The 17,773-nt window shown below is 48.4% G+C and overlaps 1 protein-coding gene across 5 annotated transcripts in view; it reads right to left on the bottom strand.

Annotated features, from left to right (window-relative positions):
• Positions 1–17,773, bottom strand: part of RFX2 (regulatory factor X2) — a 92,488-nt gene that overhangs the window by 31,637 nt on the left and 43,078 nt on the right. For all 5 annotated transcript variants that reach the window (XM_045491708.1, XM_045491707.1, XM_045491706.1 and 2 more), the window contains exons 2-5: positions 8,489–8,601; positions 6,691–6,780; positions 4,497–4,576; positions 2,815–3,076 (exon numbers count right to left, since the gene is read on the bottom strand). In XM_045491708.1, coding sequence (XP_045347664.1) covers positions 2,815–3,076; positions 4,497–4,576; positions 6,691–6,780; positions 8,489–8,593 — 537 coding nt within the window. In that variant the 5' untranslated portion in view covers positions 8,594–8,601. The remainder of the gene's footprint in view (positions 1–2,814; positions 3,077–4,496; positions 4,577–6,690; positions 6,781–8,488; positions 8,602–17,773) is intronic.

Below are 17,773 nucleotides of genomic sequence, written 5' to 3' on the forward strand. Positions count from 1 at the left end.
CAGGAGCCTCGGGTTAATTCTGTGGTTCCTGGAAAGTCCCACAGATCCCTGCTGCAAACGTGTGACATGTTCCTGTGCCAAAACAGGTCGATACACAAGCGAGCAGGCAGGGTCGGGAACCAGATCGTCTTCTGGAACGATCACTCTCTGGGGCTTGCATGGAGAGGGGTGTCAAAACACAGCCCATTCCTGGATTCCCAATTGGTTTAAAAACACGATTCTTCTGAAGCGACCGGACGACAAACCACAGTGGCCGGGTGGCCTAGGCTCTGGGCAGCACATATGCTTGCAACAGGATAGCATGGACCATAGAGAACGCTGTAGTTTCTCAGTAAATCTGTGACCCGCGACCCTAGTATGTGCTGCTATTACGTACTGATGCAATTTACTAACATCCAACCTGTCGGGTTCCTGACAGTTAACGTGGTCTGTGAGGAATGCTTTCTCATCAGTATCCACTCTAAACTCACATCCCTGCAGCCAGTCCTCCGAGGGAGTATACGTGTGGTTGCAAGTGGCCACCCAGGCCCTGCCGGGCGGAAGGGACTGAGCGAGGCGAGGTGCGAGCTGGTGAGCCAGGCCCAACCCCACCCCACATGCTACCGCCTCTAGAGAACAAGTGACTTCTCTCCACCCTGTCCACAGAACTGGGTCCTGGAGAGCACTCTGGACACAGAGGGCAGCAAAACCCGGGAGGGGGTGCTCTCTGATGTCAGTGACCCCAAAGCACATCAGGACCAAAAGGACAGGGATGAGGCAGGAACATCACCTTCCATTTTGGGAGGTTAGCCCCACACCAAGAGAGGGAGTTACTTCCTAATTGACGATCGGTCAACGTAATCTGTCACAGGAACAGTCTATAGAAGAAACACTCATGGTCATATCAACGAAGAAAAGCATTTGACAAAAGTAATATTCATTGATGATAAGGACTTGCAGAAAACTACGGATGGAGGGGAATTTCCTCAATCTGAAAAGGGGCATCCAGGAAAACCCAGAGCCAATATGACACTTAGTGGTGAAAGACTGAAGATTTTCCCCTAAGACTGGGGACAAAGCAAGGATGTCCACTCTTGCCACTCCTGTTCAACACTGTGCTGGAAGTCCTAGCTAGTGCAAAAAGACAAGGAAAAGGAATAAAAGTTATCCAGATTGGAAAGGGAGAAGTAAAATTGTTCCCACTCGCAGACAACAAAAAACTCTTGCAGCTCTTATAAGTGAGTCCAGGGAGGCTGCAGGATGCGAGGCCAACAGCCAAAAATGAGCAGTTGGAAACTGAAATTAAAAATCAATACCATTTATAATAGCTCCAAAAACATAAACTATTTAGGCATAAATCTAACAAAACATGTACAGAATTTATACGCCACAAATTACAAAATGCTGACGTAAGACATCAAAGATCTAAATAAATGGAAAAAACATACTATGTTCATGGATGGGAAGACCCAACACAGTAAAGATGTCAGTTTTCCCCAAATTGATCTACAGGTCTAATATTGTTTAATCAAAATCTCACTATGAATTTTTTGTAGATATAGACAGACTGACCTAAAACTTATATAGAAAATTCTAAATTTATGTAAACAGCCAATATAATAGTGAAGTGAGAGGAAACGCTCTACCCAATCTGGAATGGAAAGATACTCTAAAGACTGGGAGAACGTATTTGCAAATCACATCTCTGACAGGGGACTCGTATCCAGGATACATAAAAAACTCTCAACACTCCACAGTACGAAAACAAACCACCCAGTTAAAAAATAGGCAAATGATGTGAACTGATAGGTCACCAAAGAGCATATAACGAGAGGCAAGCAATCGCATAGAAAGCTGCTCACCATCATTAGCGATTAAGAAAACGCAAACCACAACCACAGTGAGATATCACTACACACCTTATGAGAACGTCGAAAATGAAAAATGGTTGACAACATCAAGTGCTGGTGACGAAGTGGAGCATGGGGACTCATACGTCGGGGCTGGGGTGGGGGGGGGACGCAAAATGGTACAGCCACTTCGGAAAACTGTTGGTGGTTTCTGATCACATTCAACAGACACTTACCACGTGAACCAGCAATCTTGCTTGTAAGTATTTACCCAGAAGAAAGGAAAACGTATGTCCATACAAGAACCTGTACGTGAGGACTTACAGAAGCTTTATTCATAATCGCCAAAAAACTGGAAATTGCCCAAATGACCCTCAAAGGGTGAATGGACAGGTGAGCTGCGGTATAATGGGATCCTTCCCAGTAGCAAGGAAGCAGCAAGTAGGGACTCGTGTGATAACGTGAACGGGTCTCACAGGCACCACTGTGAGTGCCAAGAAGGGTCAGTCTTACTCTGTGTTAATTTTCCAAATGAACTGAAATAAAAGTAAGTGTGGAAACTAGGCTTTGAGAGCAGACATGTTTTTAAAGCAGGTCAGGAGCAGAGTCTGGGGCAGGACCCTGGCGGCAACAAGGGGGTGCAGTTCCTGAGGGAGACTGCTCCGTGCCGAGGTCGGTCCAGCGGTCACGGGGATAGACGGGCCTGGGCCTCCGGGAGGGCGACGCCAAGGGTGGCGGTCCCACCAGCACGGCAACGCTGGCCCCGGATGCAATTTCCACAGCAGCCCGGGAGGGGCCTTTTACCCTCTCTGTTTACCACGCGGTACCTGGTTCCAAGGGGTGGACGCTTGCCTCGGACCACGCGCCCTTCCTGGCCGCAGAGCTCCGGCTCCGGTGCCCCAGGCTGCCTTTCACTCACCATCCCCGCTGCCGAGGAGAGTCTATTCTGGGTCTACCCCGCTGCCCCAGACAGCCTTGTACCTACCGTAGCCGGCGATGACCGGGAAGTGTGGGCCAGGGAGTGTCTCGTGCCGTCCATCCCCCCGTGGATGAGATAGGCTCCCGCGCTGGAGACAATAGGGCTCCCCCCGACATCCATGGTGATGCCCACCATGCTGTGGGAGGGGACCGCCGGCGGGGAGGAGCCTGCCACGGTCACCTGGGCGCCGCCCGGGGCCTCGAAGTAAGACGCTGTGCTGCTCGGGGCGTACATCTGAGGCTCGGGGTTGTAGGCGTAGGCCGTCCGTCTGTCAGGAAGAGAGGAGGTGCCTCCTGAGTCTCACCGGGGTCCGGGAGGACTCCACGTTAAGGCGGAGCCCCAGGAGACCGCGCCTACGGGGTCACTCAGACACAAGGGGTCAGGGCAGTGCAAAGTTCAAAGCGATCGTTTCTGAAAATATTAAGGATCGCGGGATGACCCATCGAAACCGATGGAACAATTCTGTGTCTTATTATGGTTACATGAAATCTACTCGTGGGGTAAAATGGCGCAGAGCGCGCACGCGTGTAGGACGACAGACGGGACTGAGGCCCGCAGGCTAGCTGGCGGTGTATCCCCAAGTCAACTTCCTGGTATGGTGCTGCGGTCACGGAAGATGCCCCCCCTGGGGGAGGCTGTGTGCTAATTCTGCAACTTCTTCAGAGTCTCTGATTCTTTCAGAACGAAAAGGTTTGCAAAATGAAACTGCATACTTAAAAGAACTTCTAACAATACCAAGAATTTGCCTGATGTTCCTTTACCATCTGGATTAAGTGATTAACCACGCGGCTTGAGAATCAGTTTTGAGTTCCGCTCGCTCCTGTCGAGCTGACCCCAGTAAAAGACTACAGCCTAGCGATGTGTCGTGAGCTGGCCCCTCCGGGTGGCAGTGAGGCCCCTGTGACCACCTCCCAGAAGTGTGCTCTCCTTCCTGTCCCGACCCCACCCCAGGGCAACAGCTTATCTAACTGCAGCGCAGGAGCGAGCCCAGGGGCACTGGGCAACCTGCAGACCTCACTCAGCTTTCACGGGCTGTTCACACCCTGTTCACGTCCCGACAAGGGTCTGTGCGTATTTCGGAAGCTTCGGCGCTGTGCTGCAGAAGCTCACACAGCTCCAGCCGTCACGGCCCCCAGCCCTCATGCCCACCCCTCAACTTCCGAAAGGGGGTGATGGAAAGCAAATGGGCAAAGGGGCTCGTGTCTTAAGTGCAATGAGCTTCATGGGAAATGTATCATTTTCTGCCCCAAGCGCCACAGAGTTGGAAGGCAGAACATTCTAGAAGTCCTTGACAAATGGAAAATCAAGTTTTAGCAACCTCATAAAGAGTCAGAGGTGAACACAGGCATGGATGAGAAGGCAGAGATAAAAATGGTCTCTGGGTTGTGAAGACTGAACCTTCAGACTTCAAAGCTGGACTAGGCTTTTGTTTCATTTCATTTTGTTGAAAGACTGCCTTTTCTGGCAGTAAAAACTACAAAGGCCTGTGATTTCTGAAATCTCCACAGGGCTCTGATGCCCTCAGACTGTCCTAATGGTTCCCACACCACCCAAAGGGGGAGGAGGAGAAGTTTGCGAGTACAGGCCCCAAATGGAAAAAGGTGGGGTAGTCGTGAGAGAAAGTCCCAGACGTGGCCCACGCTTCTCTGACAGGCGGGCCCTTCCGAGGGGAGAGGAAACCCACGTACAAGGCTCCATTGGTGTAGACCGTGTCTCCGCCTTCCACGTACTGCACCTGCGGGGGGTACACGTGCTGCACGGGCTGGACCTGGAACATGAACATCAGACACCTCGTGTCACACACACCAGTCCCCTTGCTGTTCAGCCTGTCTGTGTCTTCTGTGGCCTTTTGTGGACACTGACTCCTATGTTTCCGATCTGGGGCGTCAGACACCCCTCGCCCTACAGGGCAGGGGGCGCAAGCCGGTTAGGCTCTACGTGGCCGGGCGGCCCTGGCACCCCTCCCCAGAGGGGCCGGGGTCCTTGGAAGGAGAAACGTGCCTGGAGTGGGAGATGGAGAGGGGGCACCGGGAAGCCTCGTCTGTGGCAGTGGCCGTGGCGCACCTCCGCGGACAGGGACGCTGGCCCTGGTGGTGGAGACCCAGAGCTCTGCGCACAGACCTTGAAAACCTCACCACGGAGGGAACCTTAATGGATGCCTAATCCAGCTTCCTTTTGGGGTGAAAAAATCTGGGGCTGGGTGTCATCGTGACCGCTAAGCCTTCGTGTGGGGTTGGCAGGATGGGACTGACTCCCACCTCCCAGGCCAGGCCAGGCCAGCGTGGTGCTGGAGTTAACAATCGATGGATCGTGAGAAGCTTCTAGGGATTAACATGCTGGGCGGGCTGTGCCTTAGGGGACTGGGTGAAACACAGAAGTCACTCTGCCAGTCCAAGTTGCTCAGGGACAAAGGCCCCACAGAGAGGAAGCTTCAAGAATCCCGACACTGATCTTGTTCTCCTGTCCCTCAAGGAGCTGAGACAGAGCCACTGGCTCCCTGCCGGGCCTGCCGAAGCCTTCGCTTCTCTCCCACAACCCGAAAACCTGCCCCCGTTTTCACTGACGCAGTTACCGGACAAGCGCCTCTAAACTCACCAGCTTAGATTTAAGCTGGAGCTGCCGGGGGAGAGAGGTGGGCTCTCTGGTCTCAGCTGTCACCACAATCACGCTCAGGGGTCCTTTCAGGCAGGAATGTGCACTAATTTTAATTCCGTATGTGACAGGGCACAAGTCCGCCAACTCCAGCCAAATCTGGCCCGTCTCTTTTTGGACATTAAGTTTCCCTGGGACACGGCCACGCCCCTTCGGGTACATCTACAGCTGCTTTTGTGGGACAGTGGCAGAGTCCAGCAGCTGGCCTGCTAAGCCAAAAAATACACTATTTGGCTTTTTCCGGAAAAGTTCTGCCCTCCGCTGTCCCGGATCATGCCGACTCTGTGTGGCTGGTGCACCCAGGCCCTGAAGCTCGGTTGCCAGATAACCTCATGTCACAAGAAGTGCTTCCTGGGTCGTGCACTCGTCTGAGGGCACGACAGTGGCCTCCCCAAGAGGTTCCATGTTCCTCCAAACCTGAAACTTGGCTCTCTGTCTGCGTGTCTACCTCAGCACCCCAGTGCTCCGTCGGGGTGCTGGCTTGCCCCCCAAATGCTGAATCTCTGAATGAATGAAAGATCATCAGCTTTCTTGGCTTGTTGCAAACTATCTTCAGTAAAAGAATTTTTTTAAACATAGCTTTCAAGGGGCTGAGCCTTGAGAAAGGCTGAGCCTTTCAAGGGGCATAGCTTTCAAGGGGTGGCTCAGTCGGTTAAGCATCCAACTCCGGCTCAGGTCATGAGCTCACAGTCCACAATCTGTGGGTTCGAGCCCCGCGTCAGGCTCTGTGCTGACAGCTCAGAGCCCGGAGCCTGCTTCGGATTCTGTGACTCCCTCTCTCTGCCTCTCCTCCCTTGCTCGCACTCTGTCTCTCTCTCTCAAAAATCAATAAACATTAAAAAATTTTTTTTTTTAATTTTTTTTTTCAACGTTTATTTATTTTTGGGACAGAGAGAGACAGAGCATGAACGGGGGAGGGGCCGAGAGAGAGGGAGACACAGAATCGGAAACAGGCTCCAGGCCCTGAGCCATCAGCCCAGAGCCCGACGCGGGGCTCGAACTCACGGACCGCGAGATCGTGACCTGGCTGAAGTCGGACGCTTAACCGACTGCGCCACCCAGGCGCCCCTAAAAAATTTTTTTAAACATAGGCTTCAAAAGAACCTTCTGGTACAGAGCTGAAGATATCAAAGACCAAGCAATAGCAACAACAGAAAAGGACGCATTGTCCAGAGAGGGCACCGGGTCACTCAGTGCTGATGTGTCCCGTTTCACCTGGGCTATGGTTACCTGCTGTGGCACCTGCTGGACCCTGGGGAGGGGGATTGGCTGCATCTGGGCCCCTTTGGGAGCCGAGCCCGCTGTCTGGACCAACACCCTCTAAAATGGAAGGAGAAAAGGACATTTAGACTTGTCAGAGGTTAGTCCTTAAAGCAAATACAGATTATAACCAGGGCTACCGCCATCTACTCCAACATCACCTTCCAGAAACATAAGCGAGATTGGCAGGAGAGGAGTGCGCGCGCGCGCGCACACACACACACACACACACACACACACACACTCTCATTCGCACGCAGGAGCACATGCGCCTCCACCTGCCCCCAGCAGCTCTCCCTCCCTCGGGTCTGTCTGCGAGGTGGCCTGGGCTGTCCCTGACATCAGGCTGACAGGCTGGGTGAGAAGAAGAACCCTGCAGACAGCTGTCCACGCCACCTTTCCCATCCCTGGCACCAAGCTGGGGCTGGTGGCCGCACGTGTCCAGCGCGGTGGGAAGCTATGCTGGACGGGGCAAGCTGGAAGGCGAAGCGTGAAGAGCCCGTTGGGGGAACTGAGGCAGCAGGAACTCTTCTCTCTGGCAAGGAGAGAGGCACCCACTGTTGTGGGGAGGCAGGGAAGCCCACCAGCAGGAGCGCTTGGAACTTTCCAGAAAGAGAGCACCCCATGTCAGCGGCAGGGAGTCTGCACGGGGAGCAGACAATGCACCCGGGGGCGGGGGGAGGTGAAGCCAGGGACGGCGCGTGGGTGGCTGCGGGGACCGGATGCATTGCTGGCAGGGACGAAGCCTTGGAACTTGGGAGGCACGCGGTGGCCATGGCAGGACCCTGGAGGCAGGGCCTGGGCCCCAGCCAGCCCGTGGCTGCTACCGAGAAAGGCTGGGCCACTCAGGCCCGAGACTGCCGTCTGGCGAGAAGGAGCCAAGGCGGCGGGGGGCGGAGGGCCAGCGTGTCAGGTTCAGGTGGGCAGGGAAACAAGTCAATTAGCTACAACTCAATCTGATCACATCTCCTTGGTGCCCTGAGACGGGCTTCCAAGGCCCACACCGGGGCTGCGTGTTTGCAAGAAATGAAAGCTTAAACGCGTCTGATTATCTGTTCTGAAATGAACAAGCCGCTTTCACGTCTGCCCTTTGGTTTTGGCTGAATTATGGGGCTTTTCTACCTTTGTCAATTCTGTCATGCTTCTGACTTTTGGATGCGTACTCGTAGGTGGTCACATGGCCACAGGGGGACTCCGTGCATGTCTCCAGGTTTCCAGTCTGTTCCGTGGCCTTCAGCTTGGTGTGGTCTTACATCGCTAACTTTATGTTTAAGTCTATGGTGTGTTTCCAGCCGTGGTAGAAATCCAGAAGGCAAGAGCCTTAACGTGGAAGTTCTCTCCTCGCAAATTGTAAAGAACGTATCCGTTTGGATGGTAGAATTTTAACCGATCTTTTGCCTTATCCATAAGGTTTCCCCGTGTAATAGGGGTACTTCCAAGGCATAAGAAAGTGTCCATTAAAAGATAGGAATATACCAAGCCAAGTTTCTTTTCTGAGTTTGTAGCGTTGGGTCCTTGGTGGGGCATTTGCAACAAATAGCGAAAAAGCCAGTGTGACATGGAGGGGCAGGGGGAACAGAACAGAGGGATTGCTATTTCGACAGGAGCAGCGTTGGGACCGTAATGTCAGTTCAGGAAAATATAGATTCCTTTCTCTGCCGCCTCAAGTGTTTTCCCAAACCTAAGTGGGGGCGTCCCCCCCCGCCAGGCCACACTGGCTTTCTCGGAACAGCCTGAGCCCCGAGCAGCGGGCAGGCTGGTCTGTTACCTGCGGGGAGGCTGGCACAGGCTGAGCCACGGGGGCCTGGGCTGCTGCCGACGGACACAGAGCCACAGAAGCCGGCGAATCGGATCCACCCTCTGAATTCTGCATGCTCAGTTCTAAAGAAAGGCGGAGAGAGGTTGAGTGGGGCGGGACTGCAGCCACGGAGGCCCAAGTGGTGACTACCTACGGTCTTCAAACTTCACGTGCAAGTCGGCTGGCCATACTGGGGAAGGAAGAAAGGGAACCCAGTGGCACAAATGCCTCATAGGAAGAGCAGCGGGGGTGGGGAGGGGTGGCAGGAAACGTTTTTCCCGATAGAAAACCAGAAGTTAGCTCTGCAGACAGTTCTTTCCAGGGCTCCTACAATTGTTTACTCATCCAGCCAGCGAATCACAAGCTCCTGACGGACGCTTGCCATCTGGCGGGCTACGGTACCCCAAACTACAAGTGCATTCTCCTAAGGCAGGGTTTCTGCCCCTCAGCACTGGGGACACCGGGGCCGGATTGTCCTTCAGGCCGACCTCGGCAACCCTGACCTCCGCTCGTTAGATGCCAGGAGCGCCTCTCCCCTTCCCACCTCCCACCAGTCATGACAACCCCAAATATCTTCAGACGTTGTCCAAGAGAGGCGATACACAGTGGGAGGAAAGAAGCATTTTCTCGTGGGCTGGCTAGAAGTCCTGCCTTCTGTTCCTGGAGATCCTCGCCCACGAGAAGGGCGTAAGAGTGTATTTCTTTGCAGCCAGATGCGTACATCTTTCAAGTAGGTAGTTTAAACATTCCATACAGAGGGGGCCTGGGTGGCTCAGTCGGTTAAGCGTCCGACTTCGGCTCAGGTCATGATCTCGCGGTTTGTGAGTTTGAGCCCCGTGTTGGGCTCTGTGCTGACAGCTCAGAGCCTGGAGCCCTCTTTGGATTCTGTCTCCTCTCTCCGCCCCTCCCCTGCTCGTACTCTGTCTCTGTCTCTCTCTCAAAAATAAATAAAACGTTAAAAAAAAATTTTTTTTTAATTCCATACAAAAAGACTCATTTAATATGAGAACAAAGTGGCAGATGGTACAAAAAAATCATTCCATCAACATGCTCAAGGTCAGACGGTCTGCACTTTGTAAGAACCGGCTACCTTCGGCACTTGAGAAGCTGTTAGGAGGTGGCTTTGTGGGCAGGTACAGCCCTGTCCTGAGCACGTCCCCCCAAGCCACAGGTGGGGTCTCCCCACTTCTGCCTCACACGGGGCCTGAGCAGCAGGTACACGGCATGCTGCTCAGGAGGCCCCTGCCAGAACTTTCCATATGCTTCTATCACCGCGAGGGCTCCCACCTCTGAGGACGAGTGAAGAATTTGTTGAAAACTTCTTTTTTTTTTCTTTTAATGCAAAGAAAAACTGCTAACAGATGAATATAATTTGCCTGAAGAAAGCGGAAGGCAGCGTGTGAGTGTTTTAAATCTGCTGAGTGTTGGTTTGACCCCATCTTTGTTGATGAGGAATATTCTATGACGTGGCCCATCCCCCTCCCAAAGACTTTGGCACCACGAGAGCTGCTGGCTGGATCCACAGATCTGTGGCCTGTGCCTGTGGCGCTTCCCTGTTTCTCTGACTCGGTCCTTACCACTAGATGTCCCCAGAGCCATGTGATGAGTGGCACCCCCTACTTTTCTTTTCCTCTTCCACAAGAGGAGGAGACGTGAGAATTTCCAACGTGTGTTTCCTGGGTCTCCAACTCTCTGCCTTCCTGACAGAACTGACCTTCGGAATTATTCTGCAGGAAGTGGCGCAGTCGAGGTCTTATGCACAGTTCCTCCAACATCCGAATCAGTCATCTGCACACCATGCACCCCTTTGTTCCAATCTGAAGCCAGGAAGTGGGTAACTCCAGTGGTAGGAGCAGGAAAGCATTGGACCTGGGCTCTTGGCGGAAAGAATCCACTAGTGATGAAGCCAGCGAGCTGAGTCAGAGGCCGGCTCCTTGCTCACGGGCAGGAAATAACTGTGCTCCACAGTCTAAGTCTTATGAAAACCCGGGGAGCCCGTGAGAGTGTGAGGTAGACAGCGAGCCCACGCTCGGCTCACCGCGGCCAGAATGCGACTTCCAGAGTGCAAATCATCCGACACCACGCCAAGTTTTCACACTGACGTGCTTCCTGGTGTACTGCACTATTTACCATGTGCTGTCTGTCACCCTGCTCAGCGTATGGCGTGTAGGCCCAGGGTCACAAAATTTTTTCTGCAAAGGACAAGAGGCTTTTCTTGCAACTACTACACTTTGCTGTGCTGGCACAGGAGCGGCCATTGCTAACACGCACGAGTGATCCTGGTTGAGCACTAATAAGACTTCATTTCTTAAAAAAAAAAAAAAAAAAAGGCCATTACAAAATGTCCTATGGACTATAGTTGTTGGTCCTTGGCTCATATAATTTAGGTTTGATGAAGTGATGTGGTTTTGGAAGGTGGGTCGAAGAATTACACTGTCTGGGGTCAAAGTCTTGAGGTCCCAGGCCCTGGAACCACTGCAAAGGTCCTGTGGCCACATCTCACCAGCATGAGAGAACTGGAGGGGCCATAGGGGACGATCCAAATTGTTAGGAGGATGAAGTTGCCAGCATTTAAAGACGAATGGAAATATCATCTGGCCTGAAATGACAACGGTGCTCCTGAAGTTTATAAGGTTACAAATAAAATCACCAAGTCCCGGAATCTCAGAAGCCAGGCACAGCCCTTAAAACTCAAGACAGGATGGGCGCCTGGGTGGCTCAGCTGGTTAAGCATCCGACTTCAGCTCAGGTCATCATCTTGCTGTTTGTGTGTTCGAGCCCCGCGTCGGGCTCTGTGCTGACAACTCGGATTCTGTGTCTCCCTCTCTCTCTGCCCCTCCCTAGGTCATGCTCTGTCTCTCTGTGTCTCTCAAAAATAAATAAACATTAAAAAAAAAAAAAAAAAGACAGGAGTTTGGGCATAAGGGGCAGATCACTTTGGGAAGTTGTACTGCATTGAATAGTGACCCCCAAAACGCATGTCCACTCAGGATCTCTGAATGTGACCTTATTTGGAAATAGTGTCTTTGCAGATATAATCAAGGTAAAGGATCAAGATGAGGTCATACTGGATTAGGACGGGCCCTAAATCCAGGGACAGTGTTCTTATAACAGACAGGATAGGACACACAGGGAGGAAGGCTGTGTGACGACAGAGGAGGCGACAGATGGATACAGCGACAAGCCTAGGAAGCCAAGGATGGCTGGGGCCCCCAGAAACCAGAGGAGGCAGGAAGCGTCCTTGTCTAGAGGGAGCGCAGTCTGCCGACACCTTCTGGTCTCCAGAACTGCGAGAGTAAATTTCACGTGTTTCAAGCCACCCGGTCTGTGGTACTTAGCATGGCAACCCCAGGAAACTCATGCAGGGATCCGTACGCTGAAGACAGTTGGGACAAGTTGGGACAGTTGGGACAACAGCATCCTATGAGATGGCTTCTGTGTAGTACGCGGTGCCACGCACAACCCAGGCAGCTGATATTTACCAACTAAATAAATACCTTAGTGCCTCTTTAGGATTACAGCCCATACTGAATTGTAGGAAATTATATATAGTGAGCATCCACATAAAGCTTCAGAACATTTACAATCTACCTGGTTATTTTATTTTATTAAAAATTTTTTTTAATGTTTCTTCATTTTTTGAGAGACACAGAGAGGCAGAGCACGAGTTGGGGAGGGGCAGAGAGAGAGGCAGACACAGAATCTGGAACAGACTACAGGCTCTGAGCTGTCAGCACAGAGCCCGACGCGGGGCTCAAACCCACGAACCGTGAGATCGTGACCTGAGCCAAAGTCAGACATTCAACTGACTGAGCCACCCAGGCGCCCCTACAATCTACCTGGTTACTTTAAGGATAAATAGGACTATTCTGGGAAATGTAATCACCTTTGGGGACTGACCATTCTGCTCTCTGTGGACACATCCCTTCATGTTAGTATCAGACAGACAGACTCACAGACACCATGTAGGTCAGCCTGGCTGCCCCAATACATTGACACACAATATGCCTGTCTGCAGAGGGCATGAAATCCTCCCTTACCCATCTAAGAGGTGGTACATTGCATATAAGCTGATCCAGTTTCCTGAATTTTTTTAAAAAATTCAGGTCCATTATTCAAGGGCATGCACCTATTTAAAGACACTGGGGGGCGACCAAAGCAGGCAAACACTGCCAGCGAGCCCACCCTTGAAAGATTTCTGCCAGTCAGACTGATGATTCTGGAGTTTTGCCAGGGGCACGCTCCATGAATGTTTGGGTGGCAGAAAGCAGCAGTCTGGTTGTCTTGAAGTGTCAGAGAAGAGAGTTCAGTATGTTAGGGGGAATCCTGGAAGATAGAGAGCCACAGAGGGAGCGAGCCCCCAGATCTGCCTGGAGTCCACCCAAATCTTTGATGAACTGACTAAGCCACACTTGTGTGGGAAAGACACCAGGGGTTTTGGAGAAAAACCAGCAGCTCAAAGATGGACAAACTAAGAGGAGAGTTCAGCTGCTGAAAAAGATATATTTGCATGAGGGGCAGGGTTCAAGTCCAGCCAAGTTAAACACTAGCAAGGGGAACACAGCAGGATCCAGAAACTCTACAACATAGCATTCATGATGTCCAGGACCCAATAAAGATCATGAGCTATGAGAAGAAATAGGAAATTGTGACCCGTACCCAAGAAAAAAGGGGAAGAGTCAATAGCCAAACCAAGAGAATCCAGGTGATACAGACAAAGCAGCTACTAAAAATATGGCCAAGAACTTGAAGGAAGTTATATGCACAATAAAGGAACATACAGGAATCTCCATGGAGAAAGACCAACTATAAAAAAAAAAAACAAAAAAAAAAAACAACAACAAAAAAACACAAGTAGAAATTCTGGAGTTGAAAAGTACAATAACTAAAATGGAAATGTCCCTGAATAAACCTAATAGCTGATTGGAGATGGCAGAAAGAAGAATCAGTGAACTGGAAAATAGATCAATGGAACCCAATCTAAAGAACTGAGAGAGAGAAAAGCTGAAGAAAAATGAACAGAACATGCGGTCTAACATATATGTGACTGAAGTCCCAGAAGAAAAGGAGAGAATGGGAGAGGAAAAACGTGTATTTGAAGAATGGCCAAACATCTCTTAAATTTGGTAAAAGATATCAACTTATAGAGAGGCGCCTGGGTGGCTCAGTCAGTTAAGCAACTGACTTTGGCTCAGGTCATGATCTCACGATTCGTGGATTCGAGCCCCACGTCAGGGTCTGTGCTGACAGCTCAGAGCCTGGAGCCAGCTTTGCATTCTGTGTCTCCCTCTCTCTCTGCCCCTCCCCCACTTGCACTCTGTCTCTCTCTCTCTCTCTCTCTCTCTCTCTCTCTCTCTTTCAAAAACAAATAAACATTAAAATTTTTTTAAAAAGTCATCAACTTATAGATCCAAGAAGCTCAACAAAGCCCAAGAATGATAAATACAAAGAAAACTGACTTAGATGTGTTACGGTTGAACTGCTAAAATAAAAAAAGAAAAAGAAAATCTTGAAGGCAGTCAGAGAAAAACTACACATGATCTGAAAGGGAACAATAGTATGGATAGTAACCAACTTCCCATCAGTAATAACGGTGACCAGAAGATAATGGGATGACATATTTATGGCGCTGAGGAAAACCTGCCAATCTAGAATTCTATATCCAGCAAAACTGTATTTTTTCCTTTTCTTCTCTTAATTTCTTTTTTTTTTTTAATTTTTAATGTTTATTTATTTTTGAGAGAGAGAGAGAGAGAGAGAGAGAGAGAGAGAGAGAGAGGCAGAGCATGAGCTGGGGAGGGGCAGAGAGAGAGGAAGACACAGACTCCGAAGCAGGCTCCAGGCTCTGAGCTGTCAGCAGAGCCTGGCACGGGGCTCGAACTCATGAACTGTGAGATGATGACCTGAGCCAAAGTCCAATGCTTAACTCAGTGAGTCACCCAGGCACCCCTTCTCCTCTTAATTTCTTTAAAATACATCTATTTAACAAAAAAATATTATAACACTCTACTGTGTGTTTTTATGACATATGTAGAGGTAATCTATACAACAACAATAGCACAAAGGAAGGGGAGGGGTAAATGGAATTAGGCATGCAAGGTTCTTGCATTTTACATCATGTAGTAATCTCGTTTGTGGTAAATTAAAGATGCATCATGTAATCCCTAATGTAATCTCTGAAAAAATTAAAAAAATATATAGCTTAAAAACTAATGAAGAAGCAAATGAAATTCTAAACATATTTGATTGTCCTCAAAGAAGGCAGAAAATGAAGAACACAGGAACAACAAAAAAGATGAAACAAATAGCAACATGGCTTTCCTAAATTGAGGTATATTAATAATTACATTAAGTGTAAATATATGAAACACTTGAATGAAAAGACAGAAATGGTCAGCCTAGATAAAAAAAAAAAAACAAGATCCCATGGTAAGTTGCCTTTTTAAAAGAAATCCTCTTTAATTTTTTTTGATGTTTATTTTTGAGAGAGGGAGAGAGAGACAGAGAGAGACAGAGCATGAGCTGGGGTGGGGCCGAGAGAGAGGGAGACACAGAATCCGAAGCAGGCTCCAGGCTCTGAGCTATCGCACAGAGCCTGACGCGGGGCTCGAAGTCACAAACCATTGAGATCATGACCTGAGCCGAAGTCGGACGCCCAACCGACTGAGCCACCCAGGCACCCCAAAACAAATCCTCTTTAAAGTTGATTTATTTCTTTTGAGAGGGGGGTGCAGAGAGAGGGAGAGAGAAAGAGAATTCCAAGCAGCCTCCACACTGTCAGCATGGAGCCTGATGTGGGGCTCAGACCCACGAATTGTGAGATCATGACCTGCGCTGAACCAAAAGCAGTACACTTAACCGACTGAGCCACCCAGGAGCCCCCAAAGAAATCCTCTTTAAATACACAGGCACACAAAGGTGGAAAGTAATCGAATGGAAAAAGACATACCATGCAAACTCTAATCTTAAGAAAGCTGGAGTGGCTGTAATGAGGAGACAAAAGCAACTTCGAGACAAGGAGTATTACTAGAGATAATGAGGGACATTTCATCCTGATAAAATTATCAATTAACTCAGCAGGATGACCTAATCATGACAAAGGTACATGCAGCTAGTAGTACAGCTTCAAATCACCACAAAGAAGAAATTAACAGACTTAAAGGAAAAAATAGATAAATAGTCACAGTGGAGATTCGGAGTGGAAACACTCTTCCCTTTTGATAGAAACCAAACAAAAACACCAGTCAGGATGCAGAGTATCTGGATGACACAATCAACCACAGGGACCTAACTGACATTTATATAACACAACAAACCAACCTGAACATTCTTTTCAAATGTGCAAGGAATATTCGCTGAGGTGGGTCATATTCTGGGCCATAAAGTAAATATATGTATTTTGACAACAACGGAATAAATTAGAAGTCAGTAAGATATCTAGAAATACGCTAAATATTTTGAAATTTTTAAATACACCTCTAAAATAACCCACAGGTCAAAGAATAAACCATAAGAAAAACTAGAAAATATTTGAACTGACTGATAACGAAAACATCACATATCAAAATTGTGGGATGCATATAAAGCAGTGCTTAGAGAGAAATGTTTAGCTTTACAAACTTAAGTTCAAAAGGATGGCTTAAAAATCAGCCATTCAAGTTTTCAGCCTTTTGTAGAAAGCTACAAAAAGACAAGCAAACCAAACTTTAGTAGAAAAAAGGAAATAATAAAGTCAAAAAATAATGAAAGAAAACTCCACAAACCATGGAGAAAAAACCAACAGAACCCAAATTTCTCCAAAAGTGAAATTTCTTCCAAAAAGAAATGAGCTATAAAGCTATGAAAAGACCTGGAGGAAACATAAATTTATACTATTAGGTAAAAGTAAATTTATACTATTTTATACTATTTATGCTAATTTATACTATTAGGTAAATGCATACATGCTGTGTGATTCCAACTATATGACAATTCTGGAAAAGGAACAACTATGGAGATGGTAAAAAGATCAGTGATCAGTGGCTGCCAGAGGTTTAAGGGGAAGGAGGGATCATAGGTGGAGCACAGAGGATTTTTTTGGGCAGAGAAACTACCCTGTGTGATGCTACGTTACCGTGGTGGACACATGTCATCATATATCTGTCCAAACCCACAGAATGTACCATATCAGGGGTGGACCTTAATGTTAACTATGCACGTTGGGTGATAACGACGTGTCAGTGCAGATTTCCTCTACAAATGCACCACTCTGGGGCGGGGGTGGGGTGGGGTGGGGGGATGTTGGCGAAGGGGGAGGCTGTGCATGTGTGAGGACAGAGATGACACGGGAGATCTCTGTATCTTCCTCTCAATTTTGCTGTGAACCTAAAACTGCCCTAAAAAAGATAAAGTCTTAGAGAAAAGATTGCCAACCCCCTATAAAAGATTGATAAGAGAAAAGAAAGAAAAAAAAACCCCCAAATTGCCAATATCAAAAGCAAAATGAGATATATCATAAATCTTATAGAAACCAAAATGATAAGGAACTATTATGAACTTTAGCCAATAAATTCACCAACTTAGATCAAATGAACACGTGTTTTAAAAAACACAACATACCAAAACTGACACAAGATGAAACAGAAACTGTGGATGGAATATCTAACAAAGAAATTGAATATGTTATTGAAATCCTCCTTACAGAGAACACTTCAGGCCCAGAGACTTTCACTGTTAAATGCTATAAAACACTGAAACAAAAATTAATACACCAATTCCATCAGAAATACAGAAAGGGATACTTCACTCATTTTAGGAGGTCATCAAAACCCTGATACTGGCGAGGTGGGTGGGGGAATGTGATAAATGGGAGATGGACGTTAAGGAGGACACTGGTCACGATGAGCACTCATCGTTATATGTAAGTGACAATCACTAAATTCTATTCCTGGAACCGATACTACACTATGTTAACTGACATGCATTTAAATAAAATTTAAAAAAAACCTGATACCAAAACTTGATAAAGACATTATAAGAGAAGTATTTAGATCAATATCTCTCATGAACACATACAGAAAAATCATACAAAATATTATAAATCAAATCCAGCAATATGAAACTAACAACCCATACTTACATTTTCAATTTTTTCCCCCCTAATGAAGCCCCAGCTCCTTCCCTCCTCAAATGATTTTTGACAAAGGTGACAAAGCAATTCAACAGAGAAAGGAAAATTGTTTAAGCAAATTATATATCCATATGGGAAGAATAAAA

Source organism: Leopardus geoffroyi, chromosome A2 (assembly GCF_018350155.1).
Source record: "Leopardus geoffroyi isolate Oge1 chromosome A2, O.geoffroyi_Oge1_pat1.0, whole genome shotgun sequence".
Taxonomy (NCBI): Eukaryota; Metazoa; Chordata; class Mammalia; order Carnivora; family Felidae; genus Leopardus; species Leopardus geoffroyi.